We start from the raw sequence: 24,419 nt of genomic DNA on the forward strand, positions 1-24,419 counted from the left end.
TATTACCTAACAATAATTTACATTATATGTACCAAAGGTTGGATGTTAACTGAAGCTTATTCCTAATAATTAGGTGGGGAAGTTGCTGTAGCGTTTGCAAAGTTGCCCTAGATAGCTCACTGTAGATAGGCACAAAAGATCTGCCTCTTTCTTTGGAGGTCTGCTAGGCATTGTCTAGTGCTTATAGAAAATGCGTGGAGAGAACGTCTTTCCAAACGAGAAATTGCTAAATTAAATAGAGAAATGTCTGCATGTTCTGCTATCATACGTCCCAGCTGCTCTCCTGGCTAGCCTTGCTCTCTCTATCAGCTCCACTGCTTTTGTGTTGCAGGCTAAAGTCAGCGCTTGCAGGAATCTTCCTTTTCTTTTGCATGATTCTAAATTTAGCCCTTTGGAAGGTTACAGTTTTGTGGAATACCATGGTGCAATTTAAACACACAGTAAGAGTGAACAATCAGTAGCTGAAGACTTGAAAAGAGCGAGACTGTCACCTAGTATTGATTATTTCACTCTTACTCTTGTTAGCAAAGGGGTTAACTAGCTTTGGTTTTCTGTTTTTTTGTTCTACTAAGGGAACTACAGTCTGGTAACTTTGGTTTGGGTAATACATATACAGAGGCATTTTGCGGAGATTACATTAATCCATTCTTTGGTTGGAGAGCTGGCTGGGGAAGGTCACAGCTGTGCACTGCTGCAGCATTCAGGATAAAACAGACTTCTGGTGGACTGAACGCTCCCAGGGATAATCAGGAGTCACCAGTGAATGCACCCCTCCTCTTTTCACCACTACCACCTCACCAACCACCTCCTCTTTCTCATTCCATCCCTCCCCCACTGCTCTTTCTTCCAAAACATCCTTGTTTATAAACTTTGATGGAGAATTACACACCGGGCTGGAAAAATGCCTGTTATGAAAGGATTATTAGCACCTCAGAACACCTTCTTAGATACTATAGCGACTAGATTCGACGGAACACGTAAGTCTTTACTTTGTTTCAGCTCATCTCTGTCTCCATTGAAATGACACTATTCAGACAAATTATGATTTAATGTTTCTTATAGCTTTCAAATTGCTTAGATTTATCCATTAAGTAAACATGTTTAACAGTATACTTGTGCAGTATCAATTACATTACAATACCTTCTTTTTTTTATCTATTTCATACTGATCACTTACTGTACTGATTGTTTTTTTTAATGATGTGTTGTCTCAGCCAGTGACAGCAATATACTTATTTTCAAGTTGTTATGGGAGATAGAGTCTGTGCATTTCAGAACTGTGGACAGCTCTGTCAAGTTATGCAGTTCTCTAGGCATTTCTATACTGAAACCTCTGTTACATGGTCTATATCACTTGTCTTATTTTCGGAGAAAATGTGACTTTCAATGGGATTATGATAATTTATGACCATATTCTAGCACTGCTGCTGGAGTACAACCAATACATAAATTGACCATTAGACTGTTTTTTTGAAAGCTTGCTTGTCCAAATAAGTTTTTTTTGATGTGAGCAACACAGTCAGGTTAACCCTTTGAAGGAATGAGTTGTGAGTGTGACAAGTAACTAGCTTCTAATTATTGCATTTGAGGCAGACAGTTCAAGTTTAGTAACTTGGTTGTATTAGATTATGTGAAATAAACTTAGAGAGAGCGAGCGAGAGAAGTCCACCAAGCTCTTATTAATAGGTAAACATATTTATAAATGATTATATTTCATTTAGAGTAAATACTAAGATTATGTTCAACATTATAATAGGTATATAATTTTGTTTTATGTTGTTGGAGTTATTTTTATTTCCATATGTTATATCAGTTTATAGTGCGAAACTTTGATACAATGCAATTATGTAGTTTAATTTAAAAAAAAATGGACTTCCTCTGCATATTAAACCATAAGGCTTTCTTTAATTTGATAAAATAATCAGATATCCTGCTACTGTATATCGCTTTCTCTGTACAGGGAAAAGTCTCACTGTAACTCCTTTTGCCTCTCTTCAAGCTCTCAATTATGTACTAATAGCCTTGAGAATGAATGAACAATAGGCTGGATGGAGAAATAGTCATAATGTTTTCAGGAATGTGGATATATTAATAACTCTGCATATGCAAATTAGAGTAAAAATGCTATCTGCCATGGTAATATTTTATATTTATGGGGATGTACATTCAGTCCATGTAAATAAATCCCCAGTTCTCTAGGAATAAGCTTAACGATTCTGTAAAGCAGATTGAAGGGTAAACATATTTAATAAAGATAATCTCAAGACTAATGTTTTGAAGGAAGAAAAAGAAATAACCAATCATGTCTGCTATTAGGAAAATGTATTTGCAAGAATCAGACTAGTTAGTAAATGTTCAGTAGTGTGCTTTTGGGGGACTTTATAAAACAAAGTAATATAATCCATTTAAGTAATGGTAGACTCATGAGCTCTGCTCAGTAATCTTTGATGTTATATTCTAAATACAAATAGCAAATGCAAATAATATTGAAATATATCAGGGGAAGTTTTGGAAAACAACAAATATATCACCGTATTGGCCAGTTAATGAAATGGCAATGGTGACACCCTATACCTCTTATGTAAACATCTCTAATCTTGTTGATGAATATTGAACACATTATTTCAGTATCTCTAATGGATTTGGATCATATTGAGCAATCTGTGCAAAGTAAAACTGTTAATAACAGGTTTTTTTTTATTTAAATTATTTTTACTAGATTACTCATTGTGGACTAGATCATACACAGATGACTGAAGTTAATGCACTCTTTTAATTTAAGCATATCACATTGGAAGGATGCAGTATGCTGTCATCAATGATAGACTAATCCAGTACTGAATCTCTAATCCAAGGGAGAATTAATTATAATTCTGACCAACCATGCAGAAAGGGAATCCAGATTTCATCTACAAATATGCTGCACTTAAGACTTAACTCCTTTCTTAAAACATATATAACACATCACATATTGACTCGACACAGTTTTATTTATTAACAAAATCATATTCTTATATCAAACTCAAGGTTACATGGCTGTAAAAAATAATGCATTTGCAATGAAAAAACTTGATCTCTTTCATATTTCACATTCTTAATATTAAAACAACATGCAATTAGTTACTTTGCTCAGTGATAACTACAGTACTTCCTCTAGTCATTTTACACAGCAATAACATGGTAGATACACACTTTGTTTGTTTTTAATGCATTATAGTTATATTTAAAATTGATACAGTGTCCAACATTTATCACTGTAGAGTACTTATATAAATCATCATTGTCATCATCATTATCATCATCTTCTTTTATTTGTAAGTATGAGGATTAGCATAACCCACTTTATTTCCAAGTAATCTTTTCAAAAGTGTTACTTATCCGACATATAATTGCAACTAGTTGTAACAGTAAAGTATATCAATTAAAGAATGAATGTAATATGTTTCAGCAATCCATTCATAACTATTGCTATTCATTATGCCATTCAATGAAACAACCAATCATTTTGAGTTCTTTATGACAAGCAAACTGTCTGCACATCCAATGCATTTCTCATATTAGGTTTCATTTCTATGTAACATAATACTCATAGCCTTGCAAAATAATTACTTTAGGAATTTCTTAATGCATTTATTATGTGAAAGGTTTAGAAATGAAATAATATCTAGCATAAACAGCAACTGGGTTAATAATTATTAAACATTATGATAAAATCTTACAGACAGTAGCTTATATCTATATATGCTGTTATTCTGAAACTGAAGGCAATGCCAAAACTGTATACTTGCTTTAATCTGAATGTCAAAATAAAAGTAAATGTTCACTACTGAATAGACAATACTATAATATATTTGAACATGGCATATGCTTATTACTCAAGTGGCCCAGATCTGAAATGCAGCTACCAAACAGAGCAAAATAAAATATTTAAACATGAAAAAGTATCAAGGCATAATAATAAGGAGGTTATGCTTAACTGGAATAGGCATTTCTCTCATCCATTGATGCAAGAATAAAGTCTACAAGGGAGAAAATTCACATGAACTCATGTATCAATCAGATTACTCTACACCAGTGAGCAAGTATTTATTTTCCATGCTGTCCTTGCATTACATTTAATCCTGTATATTTTCTATAATATTACATATATGTATAGACAAATGACTATTAAATAACATTAAATAAGAAAATATGTAGTGCATTGTCTGTGAATTCTTGTGTGTTTATAACAATGATATATTGTGAAGATATATATATATATATATATATATATATATATATATATATATATATATATATATATATATATATATATATATATTATATAACTTTAAAACAAGCACAGCAACTAAAAGAGACATCTATGTAGACATATATAGTCTGTTACTGCAGCAATATACAACTTTGAATTCTGCATGATCCATATGTGTAAAGGATAATACGAGGGATTATGAATGCGAGGGAATAGGGAGTAGTATCATTCATTTATTATTATTATTTGAAAACAAAATCACCCTCCCACACACACCATTTAAGGAGAGGTCTTTGTGCAGTCGTCAGTAGGGAATGATACTCATGCCAAGCGCATTATCCAGTAGCGGGGGCTGGAAACCATAGACTTTATGCTTTGCATACTATGTAAAACAGATGCACCCATAGTAGTGGCAGTGTACATTTTATAGGTTAAAATTGTGAATGTTCAATTGTTTTATTGGCTTCAAAAAATTACTTAATGTAGCTAGCCTATATCAGCTTCTAGTGAATAGAGCTTTACCCATGTAATACTCTTCTCTACCACTGGATCCTTAGATGGGTAGATTCATGACCAACTCGTGCACCCTCTCCATCTTGAGATTAACCTTCTTCTCCTGCCCATTCCGATTCTTCAGGATCCAAGTGTCTTCTGTGTATAATAATGTTCTTTTCTATTTTGCAGCTGCCCTTTTTACTTTTTATTGTTACATTGTCCAAAGTAAGAGTATTACGAGGAATTGTTCTTAATTGCTGTGCAGGAACAGACGTCAATGTGCACTTGTTTGGGGGTTATTTCTTAGCATTTAAGTGTTTGTTGTCTTTGTTTTTACTTGTACCAAGAACTTACGGTATGTTGTGAAGCTTTACTTTTTTATTTGGTAAGTAATTATATTTTCACTGATCCGTAGACGCTAATAGGTACTGCTACAGTTGTGTGTCACAATATGTGCACTTGACCAATAAAAAAATATTGTGGCATGTATTATATGGCTGATTTACTGCTTGCATTCCCCACAGGAGCTCCTATACTTCAAATTATTTGTATTTTGTGGCTAAGGATCTGGTTATATGGCAATAAACTGCTTATAGATGTTCTAAAGTTATAAGGTTTCATAAATCTGACTACACTGTTTGATGCTGCTAGTATTAATTTTGTGCATTTACCCACTTATCTTTCCCCTGGTGCCACTATATTTTCAGAAAACACAATAGAGAGAAGGGAAAACCACATAGTGCACATGCTTCAAAATTGGAGGAATTGTAATAATCAGCTAATTAGTGTTGCTCAAAAAGTAGTTTGAAGCGTGAATATATTTGAATCTACCTTAAACCTTAACTCATAATTGCACCTGCCACACTTATTGTCTAGTTGTTACCATGGTACTGCATGAATTATTGAGCACATCTTCTTTCATGATGCACCTATTGCTTCCTGTATGTACATGCCCATCCTGATGAGACATATGTTACATTCAATTCCACCTTTCATGTAATTTAATCAGGCACAGTCCTTAAACCACAAATGAAATTTGGATTTGGAGTTATTAGGTAAACATATGCTAATGTTTCTTCCTCCTAAAGAAACATTAAATTATAAAGAGAATTTGACTGAGACCCATAGTTTTAAACTGTACCGTATAAAATATTTGAGATACAGCATGTATCAACCCAACTGGGCAAATTAGCAGCACAAGTCTTATTCTACCTTGCTGTCAATAATACAAGTATGATAAAAATATGTGGACTTAAAATCTGTAGTCCACTGCAGCAGTCTGAGATTGTTATATATATGCTCTTCTATATGTGATCCACAATACATATTATATCAACTTTTTAGTGCATACTTCTCTGTTTTTGTGTTTTCCTACAAACTTTTTAATTTCCTGGGCATTGTGAAGGTGCTACTGAATGCCCTTTCCGTGTTCAAATTCTGTTTTTGGACTAGGAGATAGTAACCATTTGGGATCAAGTATACTTATATACAGCTGTAGAGAGTGATTTAAAGTAGAACCTGTACATATTTTCACGTTTAACATTGAAATAATAAAGCACCCTGGTACTAGTTATATTTATGTGCGTTTTTTGTCATATGGGGTAAGAATTCCAAAATATAATTTGTAGGTTTGGATTATTGGCCTTAGGTAGTTACCTGTACAATGCATTAGGCATGCCTACGTCTATTTTACCATTACTCATTGAGCATTGGATTTGTGGGCTCGCATGAGTTGCTGGGTGGTTGTGTCTATCTCAATGCCCAGTAACATAAATCATATGTCCACTTTGATAGGCGAATACTTCATATTTAATATTTGCTCTCACATATATCCATTACCGTTTATAGGTCAGGCTGCTGTTATGTGGGTGTTCATATTATTACCATTTATCAGTATACCAAATTGAAACTTTAAACCTGAATGATCTCATCCAAATGACTCTTACTTCATCTCACTAACCTTGGCCTGCCAATTTTTGGTTTGTTTGACCTCTTATGGTCTGCTGCTTTTGTACCTCCATTGCTGATCCGGTTCCTAACCCTGGATGGTATGATTTTTTTCCTTCCTCCTCCATTGTCCACACTCTTACCCTGCGTGTAAACAACAATAACTCTATGCAGAAGTCCTGGAGGCAAAAGTGTACTGATGAACATATATAATGCTAATGAACAGCGGCTGCTTGAAGTAAAAATCATAAGTAGTCTGGGTTATTGGTGTTTGCAAAAAGAGTTTAGAGAAGTCTGACATTACAATAGGACAGTAAAGAATATACTACCAATTTAGTGACCAGAACATCAATTTTAATTGCATTATAAGGTGTATTTGACTGCATCATGAATGGTAACTCTATAATCTGCTAAGGTAAAAAACCATAGTCCCCATACCTTAGTTTTACAGTTTGCTTGAATAGTCTAAAAGGCCTAACAATGGAAATATTTATGTCGCTCAGTGCTATTTGTGATTCCAGATTGGTTTCCTATACTGTAGATAACACTTACTAATCCTGTAGCAATTCTAATGAGAACAAAATCAAAACAAGGCATTTAGAAATGAAACTATGGAACTTGAAAGAGTAGTGTTTTGTATAAGTTGAGTCTTGGCATTGTATACATTTTCCCTACAAGATATACGCTTATATGCCATCTGCAGACTTAAAGGACCTCATTAAGAGTTAGGAATAAATCCAGGTAGGAGGCACAGTTTTACACCTTGGCAAAATCATGTTGGGCTGTAGGGGGAGCAGGGATTTAAAATGTGTGGACAAATTTAGCATTGGAAAAGAGGTGTTTCATAGTCAGAGCTTGACTAAAACCCCATATGGCCCTAGTCCAAATACAAGATTGGAGCCCCTTCCTCCAATCAGTCCATACCACTCTATTTGCTTACCTTATACATCCTGATCATTATACACCAGTTACATTGATATAGCACACCTGTTACTCACTGAGACACACTGACATCACACAAACTGGTACACAATGATCATTATACACATGTCACATTGATATCACACACCCGGTAAACAGACATGCCCCCTGCAGCTCACCAGCTTTTCTCTCATTTGCCCCTCTGCCTACCCTCATCCTAGTTCAATTCTAAATCACAGTATGAACATTTGTCCAGTATATGTGTGCTACAATCAAAGGCAAACAGCTTTTTCCCTGCATGCAAATAAAAATTGTATTTACACCCCTTGTATCGCAACATGTATCTCAACATGGTTTGTACAAGTTTGCACCCTTTGGCTAGCTTTTTCGCTAACTTTAAATAAGGTCCTAAATGAGCATAGAAGTGGAATCTTCATCCTCCAGGCAATAGAGTTTTTGTGGAAAGTTAGTCTTTTCATTGAGACAATATGATATTTTAAAAACAATGCTTTTTTAAATAATAATAATGTTTTGGCAAATAGTCTTAGAACAGACCTAAGTTGGGAGACACCGGCATAGCCTGGAATGTATTCTAACACCTTGTGGTCCTTTGGTTAAAGAAAAAAGAACAACTGGTTAGTCAGTAGTCACAAAAGGTAATTTATTGAGCTACAAACATATTTTGATGCATATTTCTTACCGCACTATTCATATATACATAGGTCCATCCTCCTCTTCACATTTTTATGAACCAACCTGAGCAGATGCTCAGGATTTGTACTGTCAATGCAGAGGTAACATAGACCACCCACTTAATTAAATTGAACTTACGAATTGTTCTCCTAATATACTCCTTGTTTAATCCTCAAGCATGTATTATTTTATTGATAACAATGCATAATAAGGGGCATTATTACGGAGATCCCCTATTCCACTTTTCTGCCCCCCATCTATTACATAACTGCCGTTTTGTGTGTGGTAATTTGAGATTGTCCTGCAAAAATTATCACTGTTTTAGAGGGGAATGCTAAAAAAATTTAAGGTCACACTTGACAGTACTGAATGAACAGTCGTAAGGTAACAGGCAAAGCATGCCTTCCTGTTAATAATATTAGAGCTTGGTACTATTTCCTTTTTAAACAAATAAACTAAATAAAATAACCTCCCTCTCCCTTCCCCCAACATTTTGCCACCTAAGGCAAAGTGGTCATATTGCCTCATGGAAAGAACTCCCCTGACTGTACAATAATTATATACTTCAGAGTCAGGATGCACTTGTCTTAGATTAACAGTGTAAGTAGGAGAGATACTTGTTTTGGTTCATGTCTTGCCTGAAGGCACTCTCACCTGCTGCCTGCAGGTCACACACTGGACTCACCCTGGACCCTCTTCTCAGCTCCTCTCTAAGCTCTCCAAGCTGCTCCACACCTTCTCACTTTGGCTGTCTCCTCATGTCTCTCCAAAGAGCGTCCTGTATTCCAAGGCACGAACAGGTGGTTAACTAGAGCCACCTATCCTGTTACCACCTCAGAATTTAGAGATCTGAGCCAACTTAATCTCAAATTGAAAAATTGATCAACAGAATACATGAATACATGAAAACAGCAAATTAGGTATTCTACAGAATTATGGCTTATGCACACATTTTTTTTAAAAAAATGACTATGCTGAAAGTGGTTGTTTAAGTGATGTTGTGAGGATACAACCCTTAGCTGAAATGGCTGTTACCCTTTGTGGGATTCAACTCACTCGGGTAGACCAGAATATATACAAAATAAGACTTTATTACCACAGCACAACACCATAAGACGTTCACAAGTTACAGGGTAAATGGTAGCATGTATCCTCCAGCAGCCTCTTGCAGTCAGCACTCCACAGTAATAATCTCAGTCTCTTTCAGAGTCTTATCTAACTGCAATATTACCAGTACTGATTAGCAAAACAGTTACTGGCTCACACAGACCCTGTCCTGGTAGAGTTTCCTCCAGCGGCACCACGATGCCTGGCCCAGAGTCCTTTTTGCTGATGTCTTGTTTACCAGGATCCTCCAAGCTAAATTAGCTCCCTTGACATTCTCCTCTCAGTGGACACTTTAGCTGCTGGACATACTGTCCCTATTACCTTGAGTATAAAATTGAATGGCTTGACTCAATTAGCTATTTTGGCTGGATACACTAAACATGGGGTTACAATATTACATCAGGGAATGACACTGCACGCTTACATGAAACAAGACTTTAGACACATTGTATCAGCAGTGTTACGCCATCTGAGCCTGGGGTACATTTTGATACAATAACATTTATATTGATACATATTGATACATTTCCCAAAGCTATTTCAGTCAGTATATTACTGTGGAGGCACATTGTATTAACATCTAGAAGTTCTGACCTAATTACCTCTCAGATTACCTGTTGCCCTAGCTAATTAACATGGGCTGGCAGCTAGTTAACTCAGACATTGTTCTGATTATAAACCAAATCTAAGCTACACCTCATAACAATGGACATTTGAGACAAATGGTAATTACATTAGCTAACACAAGCAAAATAACTGCTGCTGTCCTGTTATTTTCACACAGTATGGCAATATTCTTTATATTTCACAGTCATAATTTTACTGTTTACCTACATACATTGGAGGCAGCAATACTGTGTGATACATCAATGATTCGTGAGAATTAAGCCTATAATCTCTATGTAATACCACTAGTTTTTAGTGAATTAATAACATTATGCGTCATGCCTCAGTTACTAGTTTTTAGTGAAATGATAGAATGGATGCTTACACTGTCTGTAGGTGATGGGTGCACATTAATAAACAACACTTATATGTGCTTCCAATCTGTTGTCTCTTTTGCAAAACTGTGAAAACACTTGCTATAAACCAGGTAGAGTTGAGCAAAGTGTATGTGCAAACAAAAGAAAAATGTTGTCCTGCGCTCTAAAACACACAATATATAAATCACTATGTGCCAGCATATACATAAAGGAGAATTTTGTGCATGATATATTTATATTGGGATAAGATCACCTGCCAACGTCAAGACATCTCCTGTAGGTTAGAACTACAGGAGATGACAATTTTGAAATAAACTATTTGAATGAAAATCTCCAGACTCCCCAAAATCTCATTAACCACTTTACTAGTAAAGGGGCTTTTTTTTCTTTTGCAGTACTAAATTTCTGGATACTCATAGTTCTTTGTTGTTCATATGCTAAAATATCCACTTCCTCAAATCAATAAAACATGATATATCTCTGTATACTATGCATTCTATATATAGATTTCCTATTTAGAAAGGCATTGCAAAAACTAACAAAGCTTGATCATTCCCTTATCAACAACATGCAGCTGAAGTCTGGGCACAAATCTATGTGGATCCTTAGTTTGAATAAATGGAGAAAGATATAGCAATGTCACCTGTCACTGTTGTTACCTCTTTGGGGGTGCATGACTCTCATGTTTTCCTCTTTTCTTTGAATTGTGTAATGAAGTTTGCACCTGCAAGTAACTATTCTCTACTCAATATGATGTACTTGTAGTTCACTGATTTCAATAACACATTCAGTATCATTGATTCATTTACCAAAATAAAATTGTTTTTGAAATCTTGTCACTTAGGAATAAACATACTGTGGCATGTTTACAGTTATTGGTGACATTGTTTTCCTTTTTGACTGTTGTGGTACAAAGCGGATTAAAGCTGTCAAATGTAATTAGGGCATTTTTTGTCAGGTAATTATAATTACACAGCTTGTTGTATGTTTTCTAACATTACGTTCCTTGGTAATAAATATTAAAGCAATGTGTGCTAAATGATTTGTGTTTAAATAAATATTGGATTGTCATGGAAATGGAACTTCTTTAGTGTTATCTGTTGTGTAGGCTTGATTTCCTTCAGTTTTACATAATATTTATGGCGCTGTGACTTACAGTAGAGATGAGCAAAATTTTAAAAACTGTTCTGCAAATTATTCACCTCATCTGAGATTGGGACATGAAATGTTGCTGTTTCAATGCTGGTATTTGTTTCCCAGAAGTGTTTTCAGGTTTACCCCAACCATAAAACAAAGCAGAATGAATTGACCACACCTTTTCAGCTGTGCTCATAGACTATGAATTCTCCAAAATACAAATACAATGCTAAATGACTATTGGGGCAATGCAGTGGCTTAGTGGTTAGCACTTCTGCCTTACAGCACTGGGGTCATGAGTTCAATTCCTGACCATGGCCTTATCTGTGAGGAGTTTGTATGTTCTCCCCGTGTTTGCGTGAGTTTCCTCCGGGTGCTCCGGTTTCCTCCCACACTCCAAAAACATAGAAATAGGTTAATTGGCTGCTAACAAATTGACCCTAGTCTCTCTCTGTCTATGTGTCTGTTTGTCTGTGTGTGTGTGTGTGTGTGTGTGTGTGTGTGTTAGGTAATTTAGACTGTAAACCCCAATGGGGCAGGGACTGATGTGAGTGAGTTCTCTGCGGAATCAGTGGCGCTATATAAATAAATGGTAATAATAATAATAATAATAATAATTCCTTGGAATGGCGAAGCAGAAGTTTCCAGAACTTCACTCATCTGCAGTTTACTGCAAATGCATGTCCATTTAAGTAAATATTAGCATACTTTAAAGTGCCCATACATGGGCAAACTGGACCCGAGAGCCAAATGGCAGGATCTATATCTAATTTGGCCACACACATATTTGGTCAAATTGGATAGATCCAGCAGTACCACACCAGGGTCGAAAAGAGTGCAATTAGAAAATGATAACATACCTGGTGAAATAGCAATCGTAACCTGACCAGCTTTTACACCAGTCCTGATTGATGTCTGAACATTCTTGATCAGATATTGATTGGAAACAGAAGTCATTTTGTGCCTACATACACTTGCGACAAATCAGATATAAAGCAGCCTAATTGGTCATCAAAATCACAGTGGGTATGGGAACATAAAATAAAAGCTAATGCACAGGTTTACTTGGATGTTCAGCATGACGATTGGTATTTTTGAAAGCTTGAGAAGAAATAAGATGGCATTTTAATAATGGTATTTTTCTCTAAAGTCCAGTATGCCACAAGGAATATTTTTTCTGTGGAATTATTATTTTTTCACAGGCAGCACTGCTCCTGCTGTGGATGTACATTATCGTGTCTGATATGTTTCTTCTTTAGTCCTGGATCTTTATTATAATCACTATTCCAACTTGCTGCCAGGATAAGTTTTTATTGTGTTTGCAATTTGTACTGGCCATAATGCCATGCCTCCTAATGAATACTATTTTCCTACTTAGAGTTGCATATTAATACTCCCTATCCTGTTTTTCTTTGCACTATGCTGTTGTGTTTTTAGGTATTTCTTAGCATATAATTAGGCAAATCTCGACTTAAAAGCTACAAATCATGGTGAAATTCGCTCCGATTTAAAAATAAGGAAAATGAAAATATATTTGCAGACGATCTCGCAAACTGTAATAAAACAATTCCCATATACGGTGCACTGTAAACAATCATACAAGATTTTTCAACAAAATTGTATGTGTCTTTATTAAATAATTTTAAAAAAAGACAGCGTTCTTCCTCAAATTTTCACTATTGGGCTAGACAGCATGGGCTTGTTTCTACTATAACAAATGACCACAAACCACAAAAAGAGTGTGCCCCCTTCACAGAAGCCACCATGGGCTCTTCTGCTATAGTAAAAACCACTCCAATACTAGGTAGGGTAAAATAGTGTGTCCCCCATCCCAGAGGCTGAAAGTGTTGGGGCTCTTACTGACTCCCCTGTGCTGTTGTGGGCAGAGTAAATATAACTATTTGGACCCTTGTAATGGCACCCCAGTGGTTCTAGTGACATTTTCTATTTATTGACACTGGCTTTGGGAGTATTATTTGGGTTTATTTTATAATCTACTGTCTTGTACTGCTCGATACTCAATTAAAAGTTGCATTTAAAGAAAAAGAACAATTATCCAACACTGTGTTCTATTGTTCTCTATAATTAAGAGTCATCTGTAAAGGATGAAGCTTTAAAAAAATTCAGGCTTTGTGATATCTTTTTTGTTATCAAAGTATGTTTACAATATACCTGATCCCATCAATGGCGAATTTTGGCCTTAATTAGTGACTCTAAACAATTAAAATATTTATGAATTTCCACATTACTATTCAATGATACTCCAATATATTTATGATTAACGTTAGACATATATCTTTATCTCCAGGACAAGCTTGCACTGATACATCTCAGTCTAGCCTCACTAATGTATAGATATGTTAGTATAATAGTATTCTATAAAGTATTTTAAAAGAGAAACATACTTAAAAATTGAAGACTTGTTTTTCTCAGGATTTGAGAGTTTCTCATTCGGATATTGTGTATGCACCACAATATGACTGTTCTGGGTAAACCTACTGATGTACATAGTGCAATGAATAATTGATGGCATGTGAATGTGAAGTATTGTACATGTAAAGAAGCTGTTGTACAATAGGAATATGGTTATATGGTGTCACAGCCACAGGACTTACCTCTCCGAGGCCCAGCGGCTTTCTCCCTGATCACACTCATTGTACAGAGCTTGTGCACAGTTCATCTGGGTTGTCCAAGGTCACATGATCGCCTTTAGAGGCGAACTTTTCAAAATTTGTCAGTGTCAAAGCAACAACTTTCCTCATTAGCATCTGGCTTAATATTAACTCTCATCCATTGCAATTTGCTGGCATCACTGACATTGGCTTGGCTGTGACTATTCTTTTGCATTTTAATTCAGTACATTTTCTAACTCCCCTGTTCACCAGTCCCCGGCTCATCTTACCATTATTATATTCTATGTTTTGCTGTTCCCACCTATACCATCGTGTTGTGATAAAAGTCAGTTTAGAGGACCGCAGCATGTGAGTTCTCGGCAATGAAGCTCATACCACCTTGTGGTGGATCCTGGTGAAAAACGGGTGGCTCGCTAGACTCCGTACCTCTGGTTGGCTAGTGCAAATTTTGACTAAACTTAGGAATCCACTTTATCTGTAGTGAGTTTGGGACATATATGGACATCATGGTGGTTATTTACAAAGCGTGCACGAGCTGCATGACAATACTCCTTGGTTTTCTCCTAAAACATTGCTAGGTTTAGGCCTGTTTATGGTTTAAACAATTCAAGAGTGTCAGGTAACATGGAGACTGTTGTATTTACATGCCACATTTGTGTGTGTGAAGCTATTTGTTTCATTGTTTGGAGTACACTTAGAAATTAACTTTTTGCAGCACCCCTGACCATTTTACTGTGGTTTAAGGGATAGGACCCTTGATCACTATACTGTCACCACAAGGGTGACCATTTGGTATCTCAATCTTGTTAAATACCCTGGATCACATAAAACAGGAGCTTTTCAGCATGAGACTGGTAGCCTGTAGGAGAAGGGCAGATAGATTTTTTGTGCCCCTCCTTACTAGATGTGTCAGCCTTGTCCTGACCTACCTGGGTCTGATTTTTACTATTGTAGGGGAACGCCACACACGGTCTCCCTGATATAGTACAGTGGCACAAAGGTTAGCATTGCTGACTTATATTGATGGTGTCATGGGGCTGATTCCAAACAAGGCCCTCCCTATGTGGTGTTTGCATGTCATCTCTGTGTTTGCATAGGTTTTCTCCAGGTGCTCCAGTTTCCTCCTATACTACAAAGACAAACTGGTAGGTTAATTGGTTCCTGACAAAATTAACGCCAGTGTGTGTTTTCCTCTGTTAAGTAATATAAAATATAAACTTTACTGGGGCAGGAACTGATGTAAATGATTAAATATTCTCTGTAAAATGCTGCATAATATGTCTGCACTATATAAATAAGTGTTAACAATAAATAAATAATTAGTAGAAATCAACCCATGGTGTCTATAGCTGGAGCTGGCTGTTAATTTAGCTTCGGTGACAAGCTGTTATTTTATTTCATTTTTGGGTATTTTTGATTTTATGTTAAAAATTAGAACTGTTTTGTCTCATTAAAAGTATAGAAGACTCATCTCCACCAGCTTTGAGGAGACCTTCTGTGGAGTGGGAATGGCTGTGTACAGCAAGGAATGCTCCAGAGAATTCACACTGTACACCCATTAATCTCACTACAACAGTATCACTCCACAAAATGAAATATAGTTTTAACACTGTTCACAAAACTGGCGTGCCTACTCTATACTTCGTTAGGAATGTCTTCACTCTGACTAGCTTCTGTACTCCGCCTGTGCAAACTGTTGCTATCTTGCTCTGCTAAACCTATGTACTCCAGCCTAAGGACCTGTTTCATGAAGGCATGCAAAACAAACGTATTGTGTGTTTTCCTTAAAACACTCATAAATTGGGTATACACACATCTGTATTATACAATAAGTGTATGTAAAGATATGTCTCTTGATGAGAATATGGGTCTAGGTCCACTTTGCGGACAATACACTGCAGGATACGTCCAATGCAGATGTGGAGCATAAAGTCCAAAAGGAATGCACAGAAAATAACTATTTAATTAATGTCACCTGTTAATAATATAGTCATTAATGACAAAACACTAAAAAATAAAAAATGTTAAAATACATTTATTAGGATGTGCTAATGTCTACTGGACATAAAATGCATCTTACAGTTGCTCCTGATCGCAAACACATGTTTTAGCATGCATACGTGGCCATCATCACTAGGAATCAGCACTTACACCAGACCTGTGGCTGGTACAAGTGATATGACAGAAAAACGTTCATTTGAGATGCCCAAAGCTTGAATCAAATGCTGCTGCGTGCTCTTGAGCTTGGCACGCCCTTTCTGTACATTGTCTGTGTGCATAGGCCCACACCCCTCCTCTTTCCGCCCCTGAAATTGTAGGCTGCAGTAAGGGTCCTTTGCGCTCAAGATGTATTGGATGTTGCTGCATTCTCTGGCATATGGATTGTTTCTGTGCATGCCCACAGTGATTTAAGCTGTGAGCTGACTTACGTAAGCTATCTTTATTGAAAAAAATACGGCATACGCTCTCAATCTAAATGTTGATGATGATGATGATCTTCACACAGCTGTATCTTGCAATGGCATCCTATGCACAGGTGCACCCAAGTATGTTTTACATATGTCTGACGGAGGGCTGGACTGGGACTAAAAATCATCCCTGGCATTTAAAGCATATGGGCTCACCTCTGTGGATGAGCAGGAAAAAACATGTGTGCTGCCAAGGGCGTGGCCACATTATGTTGGGGGCGTGGTCAACATGAGGCATTGATACATACATTATAATAAAACATTACATTTATCAGGCCCTCCCCATCCACATCACGCCCCCCCAAGACACATTACAACACCCCCAGTCCACTGTACTCATCTATGCTTCTGATGCTGCTGACATCTGTCAGGGTGGGAACTTCCTGTAGAATGAGCAGGGAAGCTCTTAGTCTTACGAAATCTCATCAGACTTAGAGCTCCTCGGCTTGCTCTGCAGGCTGTGTCCTGTCCGGGACTGGGAGCAACTATCAGATTCCTCCTGCAAACCAGAGCTGGATTAAGGCTCGGGGGCCCAGGGCACTTAAGATAGGGGGGCTTCTATGATGTAATTTGGTTATTAGACACATTTACGACAAATACACAGGCAATACTGTGTGCACTACTGCTAGGTGCACAAGCAGTACAGTATGAAGCAGGACATATCTCCCAACAGTCCTTGCAGTCAGACCAAATCCTGTCTAAGCGAAACAGTCAACCACGAAATTCAGGACAGTTGGCAGACTGTCCTGGTCTCTTCAACCTGTCTTGTCACTTTCACCACTTGTGGCTGCTGGTGTCTATAGATCACTTGCTGCTTGTCTGGATCCCGGAATGTTGGGGGCCCTATCTGGAAAAAAAAAATTAGTACATGAAATTTAGAAAACTCCAACCAGCCCAGGTGTTAAATCAATATAGCACCCAGGTTTTAAAATTAGGCCTCCCTCCAGCCCAGCATTAAAATAATAGTATTCACATTTGATAAATACATCTATTTCCCTCCAACTAGCCCTGACCTTAAATTAATAGTATTCCCATTTAATAAGTAAACTTATTTCCCTTCCTCCAAACAACCCCAGCAAGAAATTAAATAGCATTTACATTTAATAAATATAACCATTTTCCCCACATTCAATTAATAGCTCCCAAACCACCCCAGCATTAAATGAAATATCCAAGCACAAATAAAATAACAAAGAAAAATTGTAAATTGACAATTATTTTAATCTATCTATCTATCTATCTATCTATCTATCACATCACCCTAAATGAGAAATTAAGGTTTAGTTCTGTAATTATCTATGATCTTTCATTTAGTTCCATAATCTTTTTGATTGCTGATGTAATTGTTGATGTCATAGTAGACTTTGTGTAATGTCAGTGATCAGTGATGCAATAAGGTTTGAAATATCTTCAGTAACATCCTAAATGATGTAACCAAAGAATTCTAAAACTGCTACAGCTCAATTTCCTGTGCTTTTTTTAGATTTGGTCAGAACCCATACACACACACACACAGACACACACACAGACACACACACACACACACACACACACACACACACACACACACACTTTTAATTCATATAAACAGATGGACACAAAGGGGAGTTAAGTCAAATAGGTATGTACTTCATCAGCTATAAGATATTAAAATGCATTGCAAGCCAAAAGTTCATTTTACATGATTCAGTATTAAAGCAGACATTTTAATGTCAACATTCTATATAACCCAGTGGTAAACTACTATTAATCCTATCTATGATGAGGATCAGGGAGACAGTCAATGGTGGGCATTAAAATTGCTAGCGCTAAACAACATCTGGTCATAAAAGCTAGGTTGGATTTATCTTTAATAAGAGACATTATATGGAAGCTTAGAAAAACTTTTTAAATATCATGATCAGCTCTTCCGAGGGTATCGTAGCTTATGACATTATATAAATACTCCATATTTCAAAGTCTATGATTTTAATTTGTAATTTTCAGTAACATAATTTAAAGGGGAGCTATCAATAGAAATCATTGATTAACAATATGTTTTGCTCTTTGTTAAAAGTGGACTTATCAGTAATAACTTATCTAAGCATAAATGAGACAGTTATTCAACAATGGTATAGGAATAATTAAGTGTAGATTGGCAATGCAACACAAAGTAAATGCATTACCTTAATCTTTCCACTCTGTTGCTATTCTTGTGCTCATTAGGAGCAATGCTTGAACCAGACACATATTGATTCTTTAACGGGTTAGACTAATTGCTTGTAACATTCAAAAGTTCACCATGTTTTTTCAAATTTTAGATTAAAAAAACTGAGCTAAATTCAAGAAAGTTGAATAGGATCGACCATGTTTGAACTGGTTTACTCATGATTGAGCTAAAGATTATACATTTTGTTGGCTTTTAATTGCAAACGGCGAACTGTGCTTTTAATTGCAAATGGTGAACTGTGCACAGTGTTCATGGTTTGATTTAAAAAATAAATAAAATACTTTTATTAATTAAAAAGATTTACGTATTGCTAAAAAATTAAAACACTTATGATAATGTGGATCACAGACATGAAACATGAATACAAACTGAGCCTCTAACGAGTGCAAACTGTGAATAAGGAACGATTGCTGCAAATTTTGAACAACAAATACAAATTAGGGTCTACTGATGATTGTATCCAGAACATGTTTGTGGGCACCGACTTGGTGAAATTCTATTGCCAGGTTTAAATGCTTCTACGCCCTTTATTACATTATATAGTGCTGTCACCTATAGTAATTTATAGGAGTAAGTATTGTGTCATCACTCTGCATTCATTAGACCTGACAAAATTTCCTGAAATCTATTTTAGAAAAGCAAAATTTTGCAGAATTTTTTTTTTTACAGGGTAACAAAAAAAAATAATAATAAACATGCACCAGAAATACTTCTGTATCTGACTAAGGCCAGTGTGCAAAAATAATTTCTGTCTGGAAAGCAAGCATAAACTCTGCAAATATGGCATGAAATACCTTAGACATTCTTACTTGTTTTCCTCATAGTTAGAGATTAATAAATGATGTATTCCTTTGAGTAATTCATTTCATTGTGGGTGATTCTGGGGTCTAAAACGACTTTGCTGTGTAAAGTCACATTGTCACAAATTATAAATCTATTACACGCATCTCTTCCAGTACCATAAACACACCATCCAATCAGACACACAGTGTCATAATCATATACTCAGATGCCCCTAATTACTCACATACACTCAGACACACAACCTCCCGAGTCAGTGACATAAGTACAGCTCCCCTCAATCCTTTACACACTGCTTCTCTAATCACATATGCTCCTCCCAATGGAGGCAGCAGGGAATAATAGGTATCTTTTTGAACAGGTAAATGTAGCCTTGGTAGCCTGAGACAGGTTAATAAATAGGGATATTGCCAAGTGAGCTGATTGTTGTGCAAAGCTCTTGTAGAGACAGGATAGACATCATTAAGATTTAGAAACAAATCACTTTGTTACATTAATATGATAGTAATTTCCTTATATTTTAGAAAAAGAAATGAATGAGGGAAATTTTATACAGAAAATTACAGTAAATTTGACACTTACATTTACTGTATTATCTTACTTTTGGCTAATAACATATTGATAAAATGTAAAAATAGTGTGATGCATTTTTTTCACTGTATTGTTTCTTAGTTCTGATTGGGGTTTTTACAAATAGCATAGACATCCAATAACCTCACTGAACGGTGCAGCTAGTGGATTGTTTCATTGACTAGTTTAATCTGATTTAAATTACTGTTAGGTGGTAAAGAACAAACAAAACTATGGTGAAGTTGTGGGGAAAAAGGGCAGACAGACGTAAGCATTGTACAGTCAGGACGTGCCTAGGGTGTGCTGACACAGTTGCTGCTGATTCAAGTTATGGGTTTCTCCTATGTATGCTTAATTCAGCCGTATCATTTGCACCAGCTACAAGGCAAGTGGTGACAGATAATGATGACTGGCATGGCATAATCTTTGTTTGAAAAAGTACATGTGAGTACCACTAGCTAGCCCAAAACATGTATGTGCAAGTTAGATAAAAACTTATTGCATGTACAATACGTATTAAGAACATCTTAATATATGTTTTTAATGTAAAAAAAATTATATATTTTTTTTACACTAACCATATTTTTTATTAATAACTATACTGTTCATTTTATAATATAAAGTTTTTGGTATGCATTCTAATGTGACCTTATATTACACATATGCTTTTAAGATCCGCTTGGATTTGAATACAGTCAGAACTACGCTCAAGTTCTGTGCTCTTTTTTAAACGGATTAGAATCAGACCCAAAGTTTCATCTAATTCACAAGAGTAGTTTTATGCAATTTTGCCCATTTTTTGTTTCACCAAAAATCAGAGTCTAAATTTGCATAAATTACCTACTTCAATTTTTTTCAATATATAAAGAGCCCAATTTCATTATTCTGTCTGTATTTAGTAGAGGAAATAATCCATGGTATATTTTATATTCCATAATACACAGCATTTCAAAATGTTTCAAATTACTTAGCTTATCTAGCTTTGTATTTTGACAATAAACGATCAAGTAATTTAGCCTACTTAAGCTGTATATGCATAGATTATATAGACAGATGGCAAGATGTGTATGGAATTTTAATGGGTAAATATATACAAAAACAAGGGAGACAAGCATGAGTTGATTTCTTTAATTTAAATGGTATGTGGTAGTTAAATGAGATTGTAGAAAATGTGGACCCACATTAATACAGCTACAGATAAAATAATGCACACACATTTTAAGTAGTTTACAAACTTGAAAAATGCAACCAGCATATAATTATACACAAATGGGCCTTTTTGTCTACCTAACACATTCATAAAGGCACAAGTATTCTGAATTTGGGAACTGCCCCATAAAAAAACTCTGTTCCTACTTTTGTGGGATTGTAGGCCCACTTGGACATACACAAAAGGCAAAAAGTGTGCCTGGAAGTATAGGCCAAACCCTGATCTCTGCCATCTCCAATGATGTATACAAAGTACTTTTGTATTAACAGGCGTATTCACATAAAATGTAATTTACGCTGCAAGCCCACATTTTTGCAACTTCGTAAAATAACTTTAATAACCTTAGAAAATACATAATAAGATTTTTCTATAAATCAATACTTCAAAATTAGTTGTACAGCAGGAAGTCAAAGTAATCTCAAGATTTTTATTGGAGTTAATAAAGTCTAAAATGAAACATAGAAATAACATAATTAATATACAGGATAGTAAAAAAAGATAAAACATTTAAATGGTTAAGTAACAAAAAAAATTCAATACAAATAGGAGAGGCACATGTAACAGACTGGGGTAGTGTTACGACTCTGCCTATTCTTTGTATCTAGCAGCAGTACCTCATACCACCAGAGGTGCTGCTGTTCTGTTCCTGAACTCTTAAACATGCCTGAAGGAGTTAAACTCATTGCCTGATGCCTAATTAGAACCACACCTGCCACACTGCTTCAAATACTTGACTCAAGCTGTGCTATGTGCAGTTCATCCATCTATTCCTGGCTGCTGCTAGTTTCCCCAGTTCCTGTGTTTGATCCATTGCTGCTTGATCTTCTGTTGTGACCCTCGGCTTGATTCCTGGATCCTGCTTGTTTGTCTGTTGCCCTGACCTTCGGTTTGACTTTTGGACTTTGCTTATTTGCTTGTGACCCTGATCTCTGCCTGGCTATTTGGATTCTGTTAACCTGATCTCTGCTTGCTCACTGGACTCTGTCTGCTTCCCTGGACAGCCTCGTGCCTCCTGGACTGGGGTAACTTAGATTACCTGTTCCTGCCATTTAACTGTACAGTCACTATTTGGAACCTGTTCTTTTTCGTGGATTTGAGTTATCCTTGTATATGTATTTGCCTGAATAAAGACATTTTGCTTTATACTTCCGTTGCTGCTTCATGAATGCACTAGGAATCATAACAGGTAGTTGATAGAACTGTGGTGCACCTGTAGAGGCTGGAGCTAAAAATCACATCAACTGGATAAATGGCAACTCAGCCTTTATTAACTGACTAATATTTGTTAATGTTATATGATAAAAGTGTAAAAATAATAATTTATGTTTTAGCAATTTAATTTTTATTAACCATTTATTATTCAGTAAAAGAATTTTTTATTTACTTGATGACATGTATCTTGAATCATTGCAGGAGCTAGAAAAGATTAGCACTGATTATTCTCTGAATGCCTTGCATGTGCAATTATATTGTGGTGTTATGATAACATTGCAGGCTATGGCATAGGTCATTACATGACTAACACAACAGCTTAATTATGTTGATGGTGAAAATTAAAATTGTGACAAATGTAATTCTGCTGCAGTACAGACCATGACATTGTAGTCTCAATGTACATACATGTGAGAATCATTATAATTGTTTTTCACAATTCTGTATCCTTAAAAAAATGTTTTACTAATTATATAATCTAAGTTTGAACTTTCTTAAAGTTCTCTACAGTTGAATAATTCTATCAGGAGTTCTATGGCAGTTCTAAGTGCTGGTTTCCTGAACCAAGGATGATGAACTTATCTTTCCAGTCCAATTAAACTCCTAAAGGCTATGTTTGGAAAATTTCAGAACACAAATGTATGTATTTCATTTTTATTAAGTAGGTTAATCTATTAAATTATGTGTGCTCTATTTATAAGGTACTACATTTCATTGCATAAAGATTTTTTCATGTTATCATAAGATACAAATGAATAATGCCTATTTAATCATAATATAAGAAAGTCTTTTTGAAGCTAACTGTGCATAATATATGGAATGGGAGAGAGTGGGAAAAGCTGTATAATAATTTAACTCTTTTTTATTAGTAAAGAAGAAGCACAAATCACATGCGCTATTTCTACATTAGTACATAACTTTTAATATTATACCAGCTTCACTTCCATAAGTGGGAGCATTGAAATTGTGCTTTGCCAAGGGACACCTACAACTGGGGTTCTAATGATTTTGAAATGCCTCTATCCCTGTGCAGAAATTCACCTATTTACAAAATGTATTTCTACAGAGATTGTTTGTAAGCATCCGCCTGCAGAGAAGTGACAGACAGCATGGGTGCATATGTAGTTACGTAGTTATAAACGCTATAGTTATTTCATGTATATTATTCAACTTTGTAATGCACAGTCTGATATATATTAATGTCAAATAAAAGCTTGATTTGCTCTTTAAGTGTCATTTTATTTTTATTTTAATTAAACATAGTCATGGGATTATAGTTTATCATTTCTAAATTATTCCTACCCTATGATAATTTGCAGGATGGTTTATTGGGAATTTGCAGATGAACAATATACATTTTCATATATACAATTTCATAAAGCATTTTTTGCAACGCTGTCAGCTTTGTCACTCATTGCTGAAAACAGGTACATTGCATGTTTACAACATTATTTTTTCATTGCACAGTGAAAGAATCATTAATTATTCAGCATGTAGGGAAGGCCACAGCTATATTTAATCACTGTCCCCAATACTTACACAAAAAGGTTCCTTACATTTTTTATAAATGTAATTAAATAGATAGCCTGTTAAATAATGTTAGTAGTTTAATTGAATATATGAGTCTCTAGATATTTTCAGCACATACACTATTATCTTGGCATTATACCATATTTCAGAGCAATAACATATATTTAACGTAATGAACTGTGCTATATTTTATTACTTTACCACTTAACTTATTATTGGAAAACAAATATTGAGTCTCAGAGAATTAACCT

At 35.6% G+C, this 24,419-nt stretch overlaps 1 protein-coding gene across 1 annotated transcript in view; it reads left to right on the forward strand.

Moving 5' to 3' along the window:
- The first annotated feature begins 665 nt into the window (after positions 1-665).
- KCNH8 (potassium voltage-gated channel subfamily H member 8) overlaps positions 666-24,419 on the forward strand; it is a 325,816-nt gene continuing 302,062 nt past the window's right edge. Inside the window, exon 1 of the mRNA XM_075212321.1 lies at positions 666-977. Coding sequence (XP_075068422.1) covers positions 902-977 — 76 coding nt within the window. The 5' untranslated portion in view covers positions 666-901. The remainder of the gene's footprint in view (positions 978-24,419) is intronic.

Source organism: Mixophyes fleayi, chromosome 5 (genome assembly GCF_038048845.1).
Source record: "Mixophyes fleayi isolate aMixFle1 chromosome 5, aMixFle1.hap1, whole genome shotgun sequence".
NCBI lineage: Eukaryota > Metazoa > Chordata > Amphibia > Anura > Limnodynastidae > Mixophyes > Mixophyes fleayi.